The 19,582-nt window shown below is 38.4% G+C and overlaps 3 protein-coding genes across 4 annotated transcripts; 2 read left to right on the plus strand and 1 right to left on the minus strand.

Moving 5' to 3' along the window:
- Positions 1–427: 427 nt before the first annotated feature.
- LOC110872372 (zinc finger A20 and AN1 domain-containing stress-associated protein 6) lies at positions 428–1,529 on the minus strand. The gene has a single exon (XM_022121150.2). It carries the CDS (start codon positions 1,191–1,193, stop codon positions 687–689), a length of 507 nt encoding a protein of 168 aa, XP_021976842.1. The 5' UTR covers positions 1,194–1,529; the 3' UTR covers positions 428–686.
- Positions 1,530–6,622: 5,093 nt separating this feature from the next.
- LOC110872373 (protein YIPF5 homolog) lies at positions 6,623–7,607 on the plus strand. Its single transcript, XM_022121152.2, has one exon. It carries the CDS (start codon positions 6,704–6,706, stop codon positions 7,442–7,444), a length of 741 nt encoding a protein of 246 aa, XP_021976844.1. The 5' UTR covers positions 6,623–6,703; the 3' UTR covers positions 7,445–7,607.
- A 7,799-nt stretch (positions 7,608–15,406) lies between these two features.
- LOC110872375 (organelle RRM domain-containing protein 1, chloroplastic) lies at positions 15,407–19,348 on the plus strand. 2 transcript variants are annotated; one of them, XM_022121154.2, is made up of 9 exons: positions 15,407–15,770; positions 16,028–16,125; positions 17,126–17,354; positions 17,442–17,539; positions 18,179–18,244; positions 18,310–18,405; positions 18,555–18,623; positions 18,707–18,813; positions 19,033–19,348. In XM_022121154.2, exons 1-9 carry the CDS (start codon positions 15,430–15,432, stop codon positions 19,117–19,119), a joined length of 1,191 nt encoding a protein of 396 aa, XP_021976846.1. In that variant the 5' UTR covers positions 15,407–15,429; the 3' UTR covers positions 19,120–19,348. The 2 variants fall into 2 exon arrangements, with proteins under 2 accessions (XP_021976846.1, XP_021976847.1); XM_022121155.2 differs by having other exon boundaries at positions 18,319–18,405.
- The last annotated feature ends 234 nt before the right edge of the window (positions 19,349–19,582 follow it).

The raw sequence follows: 19,582 nt of genomic DNA on the forward strand, positions 1-19,582 counted from the left end.
GCCTTTCTCTTTTGCCTTTCATAACTTTAGGTGGACAATGATTTTGGGGCTAAATAAAATTTTAGCATAAAAAAGCCAAGCTGAGTGAGTTGTAACGGATACCCTTTGTCAAAGCAATGGCCAACTTTTTAATTGATTCTCCTATTTTTTTAAGCTTTTAGTAAATAAATAGTAAAGCATTCTTTAAAGAGTCACCAACCCATGAGTCCTTTTTAAGTTTCCAAAGGTTTAAGAGAATATAATATGGTCATTATATTTGAGAATTTGTTTTGAGTTTCTCATAAGTTTGAATTATTTCTCATAGGTTTTTATTAATTACATTTCATTACATTGAAAATTATCAAAAGGACACCTACAATCTAAGCTTGCCCAAATAATTAGTAATTCTTTTCAAGTAAATATGTTTTTTTTTTAACAAGTGAAAATATTCAAAACACAATTACAGAAATAGTGATAAATATTTTTTCGAAACAAGAGGGCATTATCATTCCTTTTGTTTTTTATAACAAAAAAAATCGACAAACTAAGTACACACAAACTACACATTAATTCAAACTTTTCACATGCTTCAGACTTAAAAAACAGAGCCCCGACCCGATTTACACCAATCAAAGCCCCACCCAATCTAGACCAAACCAACCGTCCGATCACCACCTTCATCCAACGATCCAACGGCTCCGATCGTCTCAAATCTTCTCCAACTTCACCCCCTTCACCACCGGATTCTCCCTCGCAATCGCCTCTTTCCCCACCGTCTTAAAATCAAACGAACACTCATGCTTTTCAGGGTACCTATGGGTCCCACAAAAAACCATCCCACACTTGCACGTAAAGCCCGTCAGCCCCACGCGCTTCCGGCAACACCCACACCGGTTCCGCTGCTCCGGTTTAGCATCCGTGACCAGAACCGTCGGAACCGTCAGATCGGGGGTAGTCAGATTGGGTAACGACTGATCCGGAGAAACGAGATTTGGTACTCCGGCAGCGTCGGCTACGGCGGCGCGTGAGGAAGACGATGATTCAGGTTGGCGCGTGAGGGCGATTTTGGCGGTGGAGATGTGGTGGTCTTTGAGGCAATGATCTTTGTAGCACTTGGAGCAGAGGTTGAGGGTGGTGGGGCTGCCGAAGAAGCCGCAGTTGTTGGCGCAGAGGACGTGGGTGGATGGTTGTTGACATTTGTGTTCCTCCGCCATGATTGTTTTCCGATGAGAGGATGAATAATCAGAAAACGGAGATGGGGAGGGGGGGGGGGGTGTGGGGTGATATAGGGTGGGGGAAATATAGGGGTAGGTGGTGGTGGTGGAAATGTAGGGTTAAAGAAAAACAAGAAACAAGGGGAATAATTGGTGGTGGTGGTGATGGTGGTTGTTATTGGAATTTGGAAGCTTCTAGGAGCTTGCCTTGGTGGATTTTTTATGTTTTTTTTTTTTTGATTAATGTAAAGTTAATGGATATTGCTTTCATCACCTTGTCATCTTTTTAATATTCTTTTTAGTGTTTTGACAAGAGTGGGACATTTTTGGTATGTGGGGTTGTAACGGTCACCTTAAAAAAAAATTAGAGTTAAATGCTTGGTTGTTCCTTGTGGTTTGAGAAAATTGCAGATTTGGTCCTAAGGGTCTGTTTGGTATGGGGTAATGGAATGGACGAAGGAATTGAATAGACGAGGTAATGGAATGGACGAGGGAATACAATGGATCATTACCATTCCATGTCTTGTTTGGTTACCATGTGAATGTAATGAATTATAATTGTGTATTGTTCGGTAGGCAAGAAAAACAGAGTAATAAAATTAGCGGTGAGTGGTGGTGGTGGTCGGTGGTAGTGATTGTGGGTGGTTATAGGTGGCGGTGGTGGGTGTCGGCGGCGGCGATGGGTGGTGGTGGTGGCGGTGCGGCGGTGACGACGAGTGGTGGTGGCGACAAGGTGGCCGTTGGTGGTGGGTGGCAGCAAAGGTGGCGGTTGGTGGCGGCGACAGCGGTTGGTGGTGGTGGTGGCGTCGACGATGGTGGTGGGCGGCAGCAGCGAGTGGCGTTGGCGGTTAATCGCAGCTGTGGGTGATAACGGTGGCGAGTGGGTGGCGGCGGTGGTTGTCGGGGTGAGGTGGTGGCGGGTGGCGGCAATGGCATCGGTGGTGGGTGGTGGTGGTGGTGGGTTGTGGCGAATGTCATGAGTTGTGGTGTTGTTGATGAATGGTGCAAGAGGGAATGGAATGGAAAAAAAACATGGGGAGTGAAAAGAATGATTTTGAGGGAATTGAATGCTTTTTGGAATGGGTGATTCCATTTCATTGACCAACCAAACATTATTTTCTTCATTCCCTCATAATCACTCATTCCATTCTATCTTTCATTCATGCATACCAAATACTACCTAAGGGTTCACTAATTACACACTTGGTCCTGGTGGTTGTAATTTTTGAACTCGGGTAGTCCTTATCGCTAACCTATGTTAAATATATCAGTTAAGTATGTGTTAAATGACTAAATTGCCCTTAAACTAAAAAACAAAAACACCTAAAAATATTTTAAAAAACAAAGGGTCCACCCCTCATCTTCTCCCTCTTTTCACCAACCACCACCATCACCTCCACCTTCAACCCATCACCACCACCACCATTGTCACCTTCAACCCACCACCTCCATCTCCACTGTAAACCCACCACCTTCGCCGTCACGCCTCCACCTCCACCATAAACTCAATATAAGGTATTCACATAAAACCCATAATCCACCAACTTTCCAAAACAATGATTCAAACTTATCGCATGTACCAACACAGTTCATATCTGTCACCTTCTTCATAGATTCCGCTTTTGTTTTCTTCAATATGTATTTTCCAGCAGCCAATTCAGACCCTACAAATAGGGATCTGGAAGACCGGTCGCAACAAATCTGTTATAAGAAGATACAATCTGGTGACCAAGGGGACCGTTCCATCTTGTTATACCTTGATCTTTCAAGGCTTCAACTGCACCGATGCTGGCGACCAACAACCATGTTTTAATTGTAGCTCCGTTGTTCATGTTGGGTTTGATTTGATTTGAAGTTTGGGGTTATGCTTTGAGTGAAAGGATACTAGATATTAACCCGAAGTGAATGATTTTAGGTGATTGATGATTTTGACTGTAATTAGTGGAAATCTACATAATAATGAATTTAGGTGATTCATGATTTTCATGCTCTGTTACTGCAATTGAAAGTTATTTGCAAATGTGATCATCAACCTTATGATTTCTGAATTAGATTCTGGTGAATTTAGGGATATTGGAAAGATACAACAATATTCTATACACATGTTTAATGCATAGTGAGAAGAATTATGGCAAATGAATAAGAATTGGAGAGAGAGATGGTGGGTTGAAGGTGGAGGTGGTGGTGATGGGTTAAAGAGTGAGAGAGAGATGTGGGAGAAGAAGATGAAGGATGAGCCCATCTTGTTTTGGTTTTTTTTTAATTGTTCAGGGATACTTTAGTCATTTCACAAAAACTTAACTGGAAAATTTAACAATGGTTAGTGTTAAGGACCATCCGAGTTCAAAAATTACAACCACTAGGACCAAGTGTGTAATTAGTGAACCCTTGGGACCAAGTCTGCAATTTTTGCAAACCACAAGGACCGACCAAGCATTTAACTCAAAAAATTAGTATATTATTTAGTAGGTGAAAATTCGATTGCGCTCCTTAAAATTTTTGTAAAACTTTATGATAGGCAAAATTCGATTGCCCTCTTTAAAAAATTTGTAAAATTCTCTGCTCGTGCTTGATTCCGTTGCCCTGTTCGAGTTCTTTCGTATTTGTTCTCATGAATCTTGTTCTTTATCTCCTTCCTTTAATGCATTCTTCGTCCAAACATGTTTGCGTAAAAAGATTCTTCATTGTCTCTCTTCTTGTCGTGTACTCCTTGCCCGATTCTATTTTTTACATCTGCTCAAGGGTTTCTAAGAGCTTGAGGGGTGAATATGGTCTTATAAAGATATCGTGCACATTGATTAAAAAGATAAAGTGTATATAGTTTAGACCATCGTTTAGGGACTTGTCTTCTTAATGAGACTGGCCCCGTCATATCGAAAGAGTACAAGAATTGCTATGATAACACATTGTAACAACATCATGGGCGGATCCAAGGGTTTCTGTGGGTTTCAGGTACCCCTTGGTTTGGAAAAAAAGTTAGTGGAAATTGTGTATGATTTGGAAAAAAACTAGTGAGAATTAGTGAAAATCTACCAAAAGGAACCCATGGAAAAAAATTCTTGCATCCGCCACTGAACAACCAAACGCCATGGCAATGAAATTTCCCGCATTGACATTGTACATTCAATCTTGACAATCGTGGTTCTGTTCTTGGTGATCACACAGGGGCCTCTTAGTAGATCACCATCCAAATATTACGATTAACCTTAGATGAAAAAGTGATGAGTTTTGATGATATGCATTTTGCGGGTGCCCAAATATGCATAATGCTTGCTAAGACGTGCATTATGTTTACCCCAAAATAATATCTCATATGCATGAGAGTGAAAGATTCATCATATGATACATTGATCCAAAATACTTTTAGGCAGGGTTGTCTTCGAAAATGTTCGAAAATCTTTAGACCCTATGCGAACAAAAAATGTGGGCCCTTAAATATAATTTAAAAAATATATATATATATATAAAAATTTAAATACATGAAAATGAATTAATGTCATTCGAATCAAAATCATTTAATGTAACTTGACAAAATTAATCAATTAATGTCATTTGCATTTAATAAATAGATAAGGAACAAAAAGAAAAACAAAACTGAGGACACCGGGATTAGAACCCGTGTCTTCTTCTTAATAAAGTGACTTTCAAACCACCAAACCAAGTGTTTCACAATGGCATTTTTCCGATTCATTACGTATATATTCTAACTTTACTGTGTAAAACTAATACAAAAACAAAAGAAATTGGGCCCTCGATGGGTTTGGGCCCTAAGCCGTCGCCCATCCCGCGCACCCTTCGGGTCGGCCCTGCTTTTGGGCATCTTCACCATTAGACATATCTTATATTTTATTATTAGCCAAAAATGCAGCTTAAGGAATGGAGGATTGAGCTAGGGTATCTTGAATACGATTATGTGAGGGTAAAAGGCGAACCACGAAAACACATCTTTTGTTTGAATTCCACGTTAACACTTATATATAGAACGAAAAAAGGGACGACGCTACTATAAATACTGGCCACCGATTATAATATACAGTATATTAGGTCAAGCTAATTCTCAAGCTATTGATCAGTTTAAGGAGTTTAAAATTTATTTTCGTTTTATATTTGTTACCAACAAACTTTATTAAGCACACCAATGCAGGACTGGCAACAAAACAACAGAGACAAAGGACCACAAACACAGAAACAAAGACCAAACTGAAAACCAACAATTACAGTTACACATAGGGCTGCAAACGAACTGAACTTTCAGTGAACAGTTCATGAACCGTTCGGCGGGAAGTTCGTTTGTGTTCGTTCGTTTAATAAATGAACGAACACGAACAAAAAAATTCGTTCGTTTAGTTAAATGAACGAACATGAACAAAGGCCATGTTCGTTCATTTGTGTTCGTGAACGTTCGGTAACGTGTTCGTTTACGTTCGTTTGTGTTCGTTTGTTTATGTTCGTTTGTATGTTCGTGTTCATTTGTGTATAGGAATATATATACATATATATATATATATATATATATATATATATATATATATATATATATATATATATATATATATTATACTCTATTTTATTACCCAACTTATATTATATTATATTGTATGGGCCAACTTATATTTTATCGTTTGTTTATGTCATATGTGTTGAGCTTACTTGATGATGGTTGGACGAATTCAAGTTTATTTTGGTTATAGACGATCTCAAGGTTATTTTGGTGGATTAAATGGAGACTTGAAGTTTAAGATGAAGTTTTGAGACACTACTTTGTGTTAGTTATGTTTATAAAAATTATATATTAAGCTACTCAAGTTTGGATAATTAGCTTGGTATATTTTGGGTGGATCTACTTAGTGTTTTTTTTTTTGTTATGATCATCTTCGAAAGTAAATATATGTTCGTTTGTGTTAGTTTATGTTCACTAACGTTTGTTTGTGTTCGATTGCGTCTGTGTGCATTCATGAACGTTCGTTTGTGTTCGGTACCTAAATTAACAAACGAACACAAACGAACACGAACAAGTTCATTTCCTTAACAAACGAACACGAACAAAAAATCTCGTTCGGTAAGTGTTCGTGAACTGTTCGTGAACACATGAAATCCTTAACAAACGAACACGAACAAGGCTGTGTTCGTGTTCGTTCGGTTCGTTTGCAGCCCTAGTTACACAAAACAATTCTTAAGAGACATCCTCCATTTTTGCCAACACAAAGCACTATGCTTCGATCTGTTATCGTTCCACGAAAACAGCTGCACCGTAACGTTATCCATAGTAATCTCAATAGAAAGACCATGCTTGTTAAAAATTAGCTCATCGCTAGGCTTCCAAATGGGAAGAAAAATTGTTTCAAACTAAAATAGTAAATAATCCCAAATACGAGGGACTAAAACAATAATTTAGTCTTACTTATGAAAAACAAAAGGCGTTATTAGATCCATCTTCTCCGATCCTCTCAACAAATCACATCTCCAAAACAAACACCAAATTCCTTCCTCACCACGTAACCGATCTCACGATGTCGAAAGACTTCAACGTCCCGCCGGTCATCTTCCCCACCGGCGGCAACCCCAACACCGCCCCACAACGCCGCCTCCCCACCGCCCCATTCCAACCACCCAGATCCTCAAACCCTAGCATCCCCTTCATGTCCTTCGACATCGGTTCATCTCCAGCCTCCACCTCCTTCTCCACTCCTCAATTCACCAACATCTCCGGCACCGGCTCAACAAACTTCGACGACGAACCCCCTCTCCTCGAAGAACTCGGCATAAACACCAAACAAATCTGGCACAAAACCCTCTCCATTCTAAACCCGTTTCGAGTCAAACCAGATCTTCACGAACAGGCTGATTTATCCGGTCCGTTTTTGTTTCTTATGGCGTTTGGATTGTTTCAGTTGCTTGCTGGGAAGTTGCATTTTGGGATTATTTTGGGGTGGGTGACTGTGGCGTCTTTGTTTTTGTATGTGGTGTTTAATATGTTGGCTGGGAGGAATGGGAATCTGGATTTGTACAGGTGTTTGAGTTTGATTGGGTATTGTATGTTGCCGATTGTGATGTTGTCTGCGTTTGCTTTGTTTGTTCCTCAAGGTGGGATTGTGGTGTTTGTGTTGATGGGGGTTTTTGTCATGTGGTCGACTCGGGTTTGTACCGGTTTGTTGGTGGAGTTGGCGTCGTATGGGGATGAGCATCGCGGGCTTGTTGCGTACGCCTGTTTCTTGATCTATATGTTGTTTTCGTTGCTAGTTGTGTTTTGAGTTTCGATATTGTTTTGGTGCTGTCATGTGGGTTTAATCTTTGTTTGATGTTTTAACGTTTGGATTACGTATATCGCGGACATAATGGATAGATTTTGTAAACTAGTTGGTATTGAGTTTAGGGTTTATCATGATGAATGAATGAACGATTTGCATATGGTTATTGTTGCTTGTTATTGTTTTGTGTTCTTCATACTTATGATTCTATCGTGTTAGCTCGTTTGCTATGAGGTAGTTTGACGCTGCTTATACTTGCTCTGTTTATAATATCCTTTTGTCGGTCTTTAACGGGATTGCTACCCTAACTACGGTTTAGAATGATCGATCTTTGGCTGGGCCTAGGTTAGGGAAAAGTGACAACATAAGGACTGGTAACTCATTTGTGCATCTTTACTGTAGTTACTGTGAAAAACAGTTTTTGAACTATGAACGAGTGAGACATTTTATCAAGCACCTAGTTTGCATATTATTGTAGTGTATAAAATCCATCTTGCGATGAAGTGAACTCCATGTAAAAAGTGCGACTAGGAAGCGTCAAACTGTGTAGAGGGCTTCGGGCGGGCAGGGATAGGTCATGCCAGTGATAGTGGTTTGATTCTAAGCTTTGTTTTAAAAAGCGCGCCTAGCGTGACTCGTGAGGTGCATTAAGGCGCAAGTGCTTGCGCCTTTTGCATGGTTTAAAAAAACGGTCGAGGTGGCCGTACTGAGGCGCGCCTCGAGGCGGAATGGAGCAAAATCGTATCACGCCTCAGTGGTGTGAGGCACACGTATTGTTTCGAGGCGGAACTATTTTGTCATGGAGGACGTGTATGTTTTAGGCGGGATAGATTAGGGTTTTTATAGGTGCCAAACTTACTGGCGGCAATAATAAAACTAGCGCGACCTTTTTTTTGTTTCTTTAAATATCTTTATACGGTTAATCAGTATCTACGTCCAAAAACACAAAATCCCATCTTCAATCTTGAAATCGTGATTCTTCTTCAATCTTTAATACAGGTAAGTTTTCTTTAATGCTTTGTTTACTCGATGATTCTTAATAATTGATGATGATTGTTAATTGATTTATGGCTGATTTTAATGATACTTGCTGCTGTTAATTGATTCTGTTATGGCTGCTTTTGATGATTGTTAATTCATTCTCAATGCTTTATTTAATCGATCATGAATAAATACTGCTGCTGTAAATGTTTTTTTTTTCTGCTGTTAACAATACTTGCTGCTGTTAATGATTCTGAACTTCCGATTATTGCTGCTGTTCTTGTTTTAATCTGATTCTGATGTTAATGATTCCGATTATTGCTGCTGCTAATGATTCCGATTTTGCTGCTGTTAATAATACTTGCTGTATAATCCTGTATTCTGTATGTTTACTGTGTAATACATGCTGTTCCTGTAATCCTGTATTATGTATTCAGTTTATTCGTTTAGATAATATTTGATGTATAATACTTGATGTTCCTGCAATCCTATGTTCAAATTCAAAGAAGTTACTGTATACTTTTTTCATTTTTCAAATTCAAAGTGATTACTATACAGTTTTTATGTTCCAAGCGCATAGCTTCAAAGGAGGTAGACATTATTTTGTAGTCAGTAGTTACTCTTTTGTAATTTTAGTACTATTCTCATCTGTGGATTATATAATAACACATGCATGAAACAAGAACTAAATCCCAGTAAAAGATATATATATGAAAACTGGTAGTTTAAAGGTGTTGAAAATACATACTATATAGGGTGGTCGATAACACAACCCAATTACCAGTTTTAAAAGGAAAACCACATAACTTTGTTTCAAGAAGAAGAAGAATGGAGATTTTGGTCAGACATTGGGAAACCCTAGGTGGAGATCACATACAACATCCTGGAGAAAAATGACGTTAGAAAGTTGTTTTTTGTTACGATTTTGCCCATCACATGCCTCTCATGTGATCAGGTTTTAACTAGAAAGTGGATGGAGTTAGTATAGTCGAGTAAAACTGCAATAAACTAGAAACCTTTGTATGAAAATTGCAAGACTTTTAAATTTTGTAAGATATAGCAGCAATTGGCTATAAACCACAAGGACCAAAACCCCTATTTACTCTAAATTTTAATACCTCCTCGGCCTTACGCCTCGTGAGGCGAAGGTAAAACGCCTCGAAACTCGTTTCCATTTTTTTAAACCTTGGCCTTTTGTTACCCAAGGCGCGCTTTTTCCAAGAAGCGCCCAAAAAGCACATTTTTGTGGGGTTTTTCTGGCCTGAAGCACACGCCTCTTGTACCTAGGGTGTTTTTATGCATCAAACTGTTGTACCTTGGGTTTTTTTGGCTTGTACATGTATAGGTAAAATCTTATTTATAGCTATATTTTGGGCAGTGGAACTTATTTATAGCTAAAAACGTATGTGATATATAAAAACTCATATAATCGTCTCTCGCCTTGGGTACGAAAAGCCCACCACTTTTGCGCCTTGGTTTTATACCTCGCCGCTTTTGTGCGCTTCATGCCTTTAGAACCAAGATTCTAAGTTTTATATGGGTAGGGAGATGAAATCTTGTTGGAAAAATACTAGGGGTGTAAACAAGCCTAGAGGCTTGAGAGCTACTCGTGATCGGCTCGGTTAAAAGCTCGAACGAGCCGAGCCTTAACGAGTCCGAGCTCTAGCCTGGCATACAAAACTCGTTTAGGCTCACGAGCCTAAACAAGCTCAAACAATTGTGCATCTTTACTGCAGTTACTGTGAAAAACACTTTTTGAACCATGAATGAGTGAGACATTTTATCAAGCACCCAGTATACATATTATTGTAGCGTATGAAATTCATCTTGCGATGAAGTGAACTTCAATACGGTTATGTTGTAAAAAGTGCGACTAGGATGGAGGCATGGCTATTGTCTTCAAAGCGTCAAACTGTGTAGAGGGCTTTGGGTGGGCCGAGATAGGTTGTGCCAGTGTTAGTGGTTTGATTCTAAGTTTTAGATGTGTAGGATATGAGATCTTGTTGGAAAATAGTGAGGCACTGGTTGGTGGAAACATATGCTGAATTGAGAAGAGAATAAACGAACTGTGAGGTTAGTATTTGAACAGTTGAGATATAGAAGTTCTAGCATTAGAGATTTCCCTGTAGTTTAGGCAACATTTATGATTAAAAAGGAAATAATATGAGGTTAAAAAGGACATAATATGGTGATTAGCTTGCTGTCTGGCTGGATTGATGTTAGATTTAAATTCAATATTATTACTATTGTTATTTAAATTAAGCAGGAAACTAGTCTGCATATTGAAAGCGTATCAGTTTTTTGCGGAGAAACTTGTATGGCTCGTTGTTAAGGTATCTATAACTCAATGGTATGCCTCGTTCGTAACCCGCAGAGTATACAGTTAGAAAATGGTTAATCGTTAAGTCATCCCAATGACCAGAAACCCAGCACCCTTGTGCATAGTCCCTTACACAACAACGCTCTCGAATGTTTTAACTACATGGCTAAAGTGACCCTCGCCATTCACAATTTTAGTCCCAACGTGCACTGGCGACGATCCTTAGATTGGTTCATTAGTCTCTCGAAACTTATGCTTTTAACTGCATTAATCAACACTCCTCTTTGAAATGGTTCATAAATATATTTTTGGCCACCATCGAGCGTGAGGCACACATGAGCGTACCTCCTAATTCATGGGCCCTCACATATCTGCTCACCATTCACGCCACCATTGTGCAGCCAACATTTTTAATAACTTTGTGACATGAGCACACTAAGAGGATCTAGGGTCGTTCAACTAGTCGGTCCCATCCTGCATTAACTCGGACTCGTGTCATAATGATACGGGATGAGCTGGTTCTACTCGTAAATCTTGTTCCGAGCCCGAAACTGAGCTTGTTTTGGCCCTTATTCAACTCGAGCAACTTGCTATTCGAGCCAGCTTGTTGCTTGATGAACTGACCCATTCTGTATTGCAATTACTTTTTTTTTCTTTCTAATATATACATCAAACTTATAATAAAAAACTCCAAATAATGTCACATGTCATTCTCTCCTTCAACCTTATAATTTTTATTTATATTTGTTTAATAAATTTATTTTAATATTAATATTAATTAATAACAAATATATAGATATCATTTATTTTTTCCTTATCTTTAACTAAAATTAATAAATAACTTCAATTTTGCAATTTAGACCCTTTGTTTTTTTACTTTTAACCCAAAGTTTTTCATCTCTTGCAATTTAATCCCAACTCTTTTTTATTTTCAATTTTGGTCCACCAAACTTTTCATCTTTCCCAATGTTTTCGTTTCGTTCTAAATTTTGTGAGTTAACACACCGCAACATGGGTGTGGGGTTCAACATTTTTTCGTATATTTTATCCCGTTTGACTGACCTTTCACGTCACATCTATTTTTATGCGATTAACAAGTTCGTCCAACACGCGGGTCCTGGATGAACTTAGTTATTTTTTCTATGTTTTACGTTTCGGTTTAATTTCTCAGCAACGAGCGTGCGTGATTCAAAGATTTTACGTCTGCTTTTCGCTCGGCGTTATTTTTTCCTGTTTTTATTTATTTTGTTTTTACGAGCTTTTCCAGTGTTGGTGGTCGTTGACAATGGTATAGTATTGCTACTACTTAACACAGTTTTATGACAACCGCTGCAACGCAGGGGCTTAATACTAGTGTTTAATATAACAAGCTATTAACAATACCAAATTTGGATTTAGAGCGTGTTAAATTAACCAATGCTCAACTTCTATATTTTGAATTTGAGTGAGCCCTTCCAATGTCGATAGCGACAAAATATTTCATAAGTATCACATGTGGTTATGGCCAAAAAGCTTAAAAACTGCACATGTTAAGTCTCAACTTTAAGAACTCGCGCAACTGTTACAGTTGCAATTGGTAGGCCTAAACCTCTCTCAACTACCTTAGTCACTAGAAAATGTAGATCAAAAATATCATCGGTAATGTTTTCCGTTTTGCTTAAGTTAGTTCAGGCACAGTGGCGGAGTTTGAACGAAAAATCAATGGGGGCCGGACTCTCAAAATCCAATGTTTTACACTACATAACATTTATTTCGGTAAAATCAAAACTACGAGCAAAAAATCAGGAGGGACCGGGGCACCCCTAGGCCACCAAGAAGCTGCGCCCCGAGCATCCAATGATGATAAGACATTTACCGTTGCAACATCGTGTTTTTAAATTTTTGTTACTAAACCTTGAGATCTCAATCCTAGTATTTTCTACAACAAAACTCAGTCAAGTAATATTCTTATAGTAATCATGGCTGATGCATATAAGTAAATGACTTCCCAATGCCTTTGTAATATTATTGTTACATATTTACAGCCAACTAATATAGTACATGGCATGGGACAAAGGGGAATCAAGAACATGGGTTTCTTGTAGAACTAACTTAGGGACGGCTTTATAGACTTATGAGAAAAAAAAAAGAAGATATATATAAGGGGGACGAGCATAACATCTGACATCTCATACCAATCAATATTGTCCGTTTTGCCAATAAAAAGCTTTTAGATGTTTAATAATGGTTTCACTTTTGGGGGCAAATCAAACTAGGATTTGTGTTTCGGACAAAAGTTGAATCAAGTATAGTCGGTTCTAATCTTTGATCATTTTCGTCTGATTTGGTTATTGATCCTTAGTTCAAATCGACTTTTGCAGACCCCTGTTAACGAGTAGTAGTACTACGTAAAGTTTCATGATTAATGATTTAGTCACACTAAATCTATAATAGAAGCAAGGAAGCATTCATAATTTCTTTTTTTTCCCCATGGATCATAATTTTTTTTTCAATGTTCGACATTTCAGTATTTGGGTATTTGGGCTTAATATTTTTATCTTCCAAATGGAACAAGTCAATTAACTACTATACAATATTTATTTTTTATTGGGCTCAAAGTTTACACATTTGTTTTAGTCTTGGGTCACAGTTTTTTTTTTTTTTTTTTTTTTTTTTTTTTTTTTTTTTTTCTTTTTATCTTATAAAACTGATGGTGTCAATGTTAGAAAAACGCCAATCATAACTTACGTCCAGTGGCGGACCCAGGATTTTATTTCAATGGGGTCCATTTTCGGGTTGGTCCTCGTTCGGGTCGAGTTAAAGTGAGGTTTGAACTAGATTTTTAAAAAAAATAAGAAAAATGGGCTTATCAAGGATTGAACCCATGACCTTTTGGTGGAAAAGAGGGAGATTTACCACTACACCAGCTTTCTTTTTATTTCTATGGTGTCCACCTAATTGTATTTATGGGGTCCATATACAATTTAATATACCGAATCTACTTCTTTTTTTAAAAAGATTGGGGTCCGGGGACCCCGGTGGCACCAATGTGGGTCCGCCCCTGCTTACTTCCTATATGTGCCACATAAGGGCTTGGGGAATAACCAAATACCCATTAACAATGTGTATGTAATAACAAAAAATAAATAAAAAAAACAAAAGAATGTGATTGGTTTAGATTGGAGTGAGCCTCACCATCATCCCCACCTTCTCAATGACATTATTGGAATGGCTATGACTCCAATAACTAAACCGAATAACGGAGTGGGACGGTGTTTAGCCCGTTAACGGGTGACATGGCACCTCTTCCCATTACACAACTCATGATCTTAGGGTGAACGGGATCGAAGCGGCAAAACATACGAGGAGGCAGTTTTCCGCGAGTGGAGGGTGTCGTCGTCCCAATATTGCCCCGTGGTGAAGGTCTTAAGCGGGGTATTGTTGCCGCATGTGGGGAACATGAGGGAGAGGGTGTAATGGTGAGGCTCACTATCTTTCAACCAATCATGCTTTTTTTTTTGGGGGGCGTTGGTTTGGGGCGTGGCCCCATTGGCGTGGGTTTGAAGCCGGGCGTGGGGCGGGGTAGTAAATGACATGGCAGGCTCCCAATGGCCAAACCAAAATCATGCCTCTAACCCAAGCCCCCAACCATACCCCATAGGCGTGGGTTTAAGTGGTGGGGGGCTCCCATTCCACGTGTCAACAAATGCCCCAACCCAAGCCCCACCATACCCCATAGTCTAAGGGGTGCACCCCTTCACCCTTATGTCCCCACCCTCGAATAGAAGATGTTTATAAATAACTGTATGAGTTTATACACACGTGTGTGTATATATGTGTAAATAAATGTATGTTTCTGATAAGTGTATAGCATATATACCTTCTTTAGACTATTAATTATGGATTCACGCCTTGCTGAGTAGGCATGTGAAAGAGGGTGAAACACTATGCCGAGGGGCGTGAAAGGTGGGTGAAATGGAGGGAACTTTGTGCAGATAACGCTTGTGAAAGGAAAAGAGTTGGTGGGCCCCAAGGCTATCAACCAATTAGACTCTATCTTTAATTTTCTTTTTCTTTAGTTTATTTAACCAAAATGTTATTCTAATAGACAAGTGGATGGTGAAAACTAGTGAAACCAACCATTACACATAAAAATGAGAAATAGTAAGTGAGAACGCATACCTACATGACACTAACATCAAATAAAAATGTGAAACCATAACACATAGCCTTAAATAGGTTTATGGGACAAGGATCAGGCTCAAATGTGAACTACCATAAATTGTGAGAACCGTGAGAAGTTTTACTTCCTGTGCGAGTTTTGCCACCGTCTTTTACAGAAAGGTAGATGAAAAAATGTCACAAACACACCTGTAAAAAATTGTGGGAGCTAGTATTTATTCTCAATTTATATTGAAGTAAATTTATTTTACGGGGTGACGTCACGCCATCAATTTTGTAAAACAAATTTACATGTGTAAATAGAGAATAAATACTAGCTCAACAACATATATATTTGGTACAGATGTGTATGTGACATTTTCATCTATCTTGTTAAAAAATGTGACAAAACTCACACGAAAAGTAAAAGTAGTTACGATTCTCACAGTTCAAGACGGTTCTTATTTTATCACGGTTTTCTCTATAAGACAAAATTTAAAAACTCTAATACAAAAAAGCCCAGTAGGAAAAAAAAAAAAAAAAACTCATGGCATCATACATGGCGCCTGCTCTATCTTCTTCACCCCTCTTCAAACCCCTTGATAAATCACCAATAATCACCCCTTTCTCACCCTCCTCAAACTCCCTCCAAATCAACTTCGAACAACCCAGACTCTTGTTACGATTCAACCACAAAACCAACACTACCCTAACCACAATCAGGTGTGCAGCACCGGCATCGAATTCAAGTTTAGCACTCACTGCTCCATCATTACATGAAACCAATGGTCAGAACCACTGGATTGTGGTCGTTAAGGCTCCTCCACTTGGTTCCAGACCAGATGTTATCGATTATTATGTCCAAATTTTGACCAGGGTTTTAGGCAGGTCAGTATATTTTATTTTATTTTCTTGCGTTGGAATCAGGGTTTTGAAATTGGTGTAAATATAGAATTTACCCAGATGAAATATATTTTCAAAATCCAATCAAACTGTATAAAAATCCAAGCTTGACAATCAAATTCATTTTTTAGTACAGTATGTGTGGATTTGTATTAGTAATTAGCTCCATGTTTTGTTATGTTGGACAAAGTTTTGACCTTTTTTTTTTTCGGTTTTTGTTTCTTTTGGTTTGAATTAAACAGTGAGAAGGATGCCCAAGGCTGCATATACAATGCTTCTTGTGACACGCAATACGGGTTCTGCTGCGATCTGGACGAAGAAGCGTCTCAAGAACTCGCACGTAATCTCTTCCCTTTTCCCACTTAAACAAATTTACAGTTAAATGTAGTTATAGAAGTATTAGTCTGCTATATTAAGTCCACCCATAGTGGAGCGCTTTATGGCGCCATTTTCACCCATCAAGCTCCATAGCGCCGGGGTACACCGCCCCCCAGGCGCTATGGGCAAATTTTTTTTCGTCCCGTGATGTGCATAGCGGCGTGTTCATGGTGGTTTCTCTCTGACACATATATATACATACACATATATGTATAATTGAAGGGTATAGCCCCACTACACACCCATGTGATATAACCCCCATATCTTACACAAACGCCACGTGTCGCATAACCCCACATCATGGGAGGTGATGGGGGGTGACCACTACACATGGTCTAATGCTCTAAAAGTTCGGAGAAAATGAAAGTGTTGTTCTGTATCGTTAATCGAAAACAAGTGCAAGTGACCCTTTTGTGTGTTCTATGATGCCTAAATGAGATGTTAAAACGGCACGGTGTTGTCTTGTTGATAATGTCTTTGTATTTGTGTATGAATCATAAGTTGTTAAAAGAGTAAAATGCACGGATAGTCCCTGTGGTTTGGTGAAATTTCACCTTTAGTCCCCAACTTTTCAGAATTACACTCTTAGTCTCTGTGGTTTGACAAGTTGTTACTCGGATAGTCCCTAAAGTGGATGGAGGTTACTCGGATAGTCCCTGTGGTTTGACAAGTTGTTACTCGGATAGTCCTTGTCATTTCATACCCACTTAACCAGAAAAACTAACCTCCATCCGCTTTGGGGACTATCCGAGTAACAACTTGTCAAACCACAGGGACTAAGAGTGTAATTTTGAAAAGTTAGGGACTAAAGGTGAAATTTCACCAAACCACAGGGACTATCCGTGCATTTTACTCTTGTTAAAAACATGAACAAGTAACACTTTTTGTCTCCAATGATGTCCAAATGAGATGTCGCAGGGGTTTGTTGTTGTTGTTGCTAATGTATTGTGTATGAATCATAGGTTTGCCAGAAGTATTATCGATCAAGCCCGATCCAGATGTCAGTTCTATACAAAAGGATTACAGTGACCCGAATGCAGAATCGGGTTCAAATAATGACGTATTCCCTCCATTATTTCCTGCTGGAAGCTCAAAGGATTGGGTTGTTCGTGTAGAAATGCCAGAATCCAGAGTCATCAGGGCACAGGTGGTTGATTATTACACCGAGTTGCTAACCAAGGTTTTGGGGAAGTATGTGACTTTGTGATTGTATGCTAAAAACTTTTTTTTCCTTCTATTTTCTCTTAATAAATATTTGATTTTATCTTATTTAAATAGCGAGAAGGATGCCCAAATGTGTATGTATCACATTTCATTGCAACCAGATTATGGATTCTGTTGTGAACTAGATGATGACTGCGCAAAGGAATTAGCCGGTAATTTATATTTGAGTTAACGTTCGTTTTGCTCCCTGTGGTTTGGTCATTTTAACGGTTTTGCTCCAATAGTTTAAAAATAGCCATTTTCCTCCCTGATCTTTCGAGTTTGTCACCAGTTTGCTCCCTGGCTCTAACTCAGTTAAAACGTTCAATTAAAAGTAGGCGTATTTCGATAGTTTACTCCCTGGCTCTAACTCAATTAAAACGTTTAGTTAAAAGTCGCGGTAGTCGTGGTCGGCAGGTGGTAGGTGCAGGTGGTGGTGGCCGGTAGAAAGAGTGGTTGGAAAGATGGGGGATCAGAAAAGAATTACTTATATACATGTAAATAAACAAGTTATAGGTTTATTATTTAGGTGAAAAGACTTGCATGCCCTTGCTTTTATCTATAAAATTACCAAAATACCCTTCTAGTTAATGGATTTTTTGGATGGAGTTAGAGGCGGGGAGCAAAATGACAATAAGTTAGAAAAATCAAGGAGGAAAATGGCTATTTTTAAACTATTGGCGCAAAACCGTTAAAATGACCAAATCACAGGGAGCAAAATGGAAGTTAACTCTTTATATTTTAATCTTTTACGATTTTAATATTTACCATTTTTGGCTGTATAATTTTTTTAAATCGGAAGCCTGGTGCAGGTGTTCCTGGTGTTATATCTGTTACGCCAGATGAAAATGTCTATTCAGATTATAAAGATTCCGGAGGTACCTTAATATGTTAACCAAATGAGATTCTCACATTTTTAGTGCGTAATTTGTAACCTTTTTAGGCCTTTTAGGTTACAATCTTGAACATTCTAGTAACTCCGAGGATTCCTCAACGAATCAACCAATCAACATCAAAACAAAGAAGCTCTTTGTAACAGGTTTGTTTCATAGTTTGAACATATTTGTGTCTTTTTTAAGTAGATTACGTGCTTGCTATGGGCTGCTTGTGGGCAAAGCGGACAAAATGTTGGTTGGTACGAGGGTCCGAGTGTTCAATAGTTTCTAATGTTTTGGAATTTATTGGCAGGTCTGTCATTTTATACATCCGAGAAAACCTTACGTGCAGCATTTGAAGGTTTCGGAGAGCTTGTTGAGGGTATATATGTCATTTATTATGTAAACATAGTTTTATAACTTTTATTCGTATATGATGGTCTAATTGGTAAAGCTATGTTACAGTTAAAATCATAATGGACAAGATCTCCAAAAGGTCAAAGGGTTTTGCGTTTATTGAGTACACTACTGAAGAAGCTGCAGCCGCAGCTCTCAAAGAAATGAACGGCAAGGTGACCACCATTACACAATCCCTAAAAATTTATATTTATTATTATTATTATTATTATTATCATAACTAACGCATTAATTTGTATATTATATTTAAAACTAGATAAAAGAGTGTCCGGGTCAACCCAACGTACTTGACCCGCTAGCTGTAGTTTTAAGTGACCAATGAAGCATGCTTGTGCTAACGTTGGACCCGATCTTGTTTTTTTATGTGCATGCAGATCATAAATGGTTGGATGATAGTCGTTGATGTTGCGAAAACAAAACCACCAAAGTACAGCCGAGGGCGCCCGAGACCAACAAGTTGATGCTTTTTAGGAAACAACAAATTACAAGATTCAATATATATTATTATGTGGTGTTACAGTTTTGTCAACTTTCATGATAGTTAGGATTCTTATCATACATTACTTGATATTAGATTAGTACATCGGTAGTAAAGAAAACGATCCTTTTCTTGTGTAAGCATGGGTGTAACTAGAGGCGATTCGGTTGCTCTCTGTTAGCAAAGGTATCCAACGTTGTCGTTTTCTTATAGCTTAGACTGTCTAAATTGTTGTCAAACAAATATGTAGAAGTTCTGATGTGTGTAAAATGCAACATATAAAACACATCAATTAAGGCATAAAACTAACCCTTTTTAAGTACTAATGTTGGAAAAAGAGTGTTTTTGTCTTCCTTTTGTATTTTCAGGATGAAATGAGCTCAAAATCACAAAAGAAGCAAAAAGACCACTAATTCTACCATAAATACAAGAAAAGGAACAAAAGT

The sequence above is a fragment of the Helianthus annuus genome, chromosome 8, assembly GCF_002127325.2.
Source record: "Helianthus annuus cultivar XRQ/B chromosome 8, HanXRQr2.0-SUNRISE, whole genome shotgun sequence".
Taxonomy (NCBI): domain Eukaryota; kingdom Viridiplantae; phylum Streptophyta; class Magnoliopsida; order Asterales; family Asteraceae; genus Helianthus; species Helianthus annuus.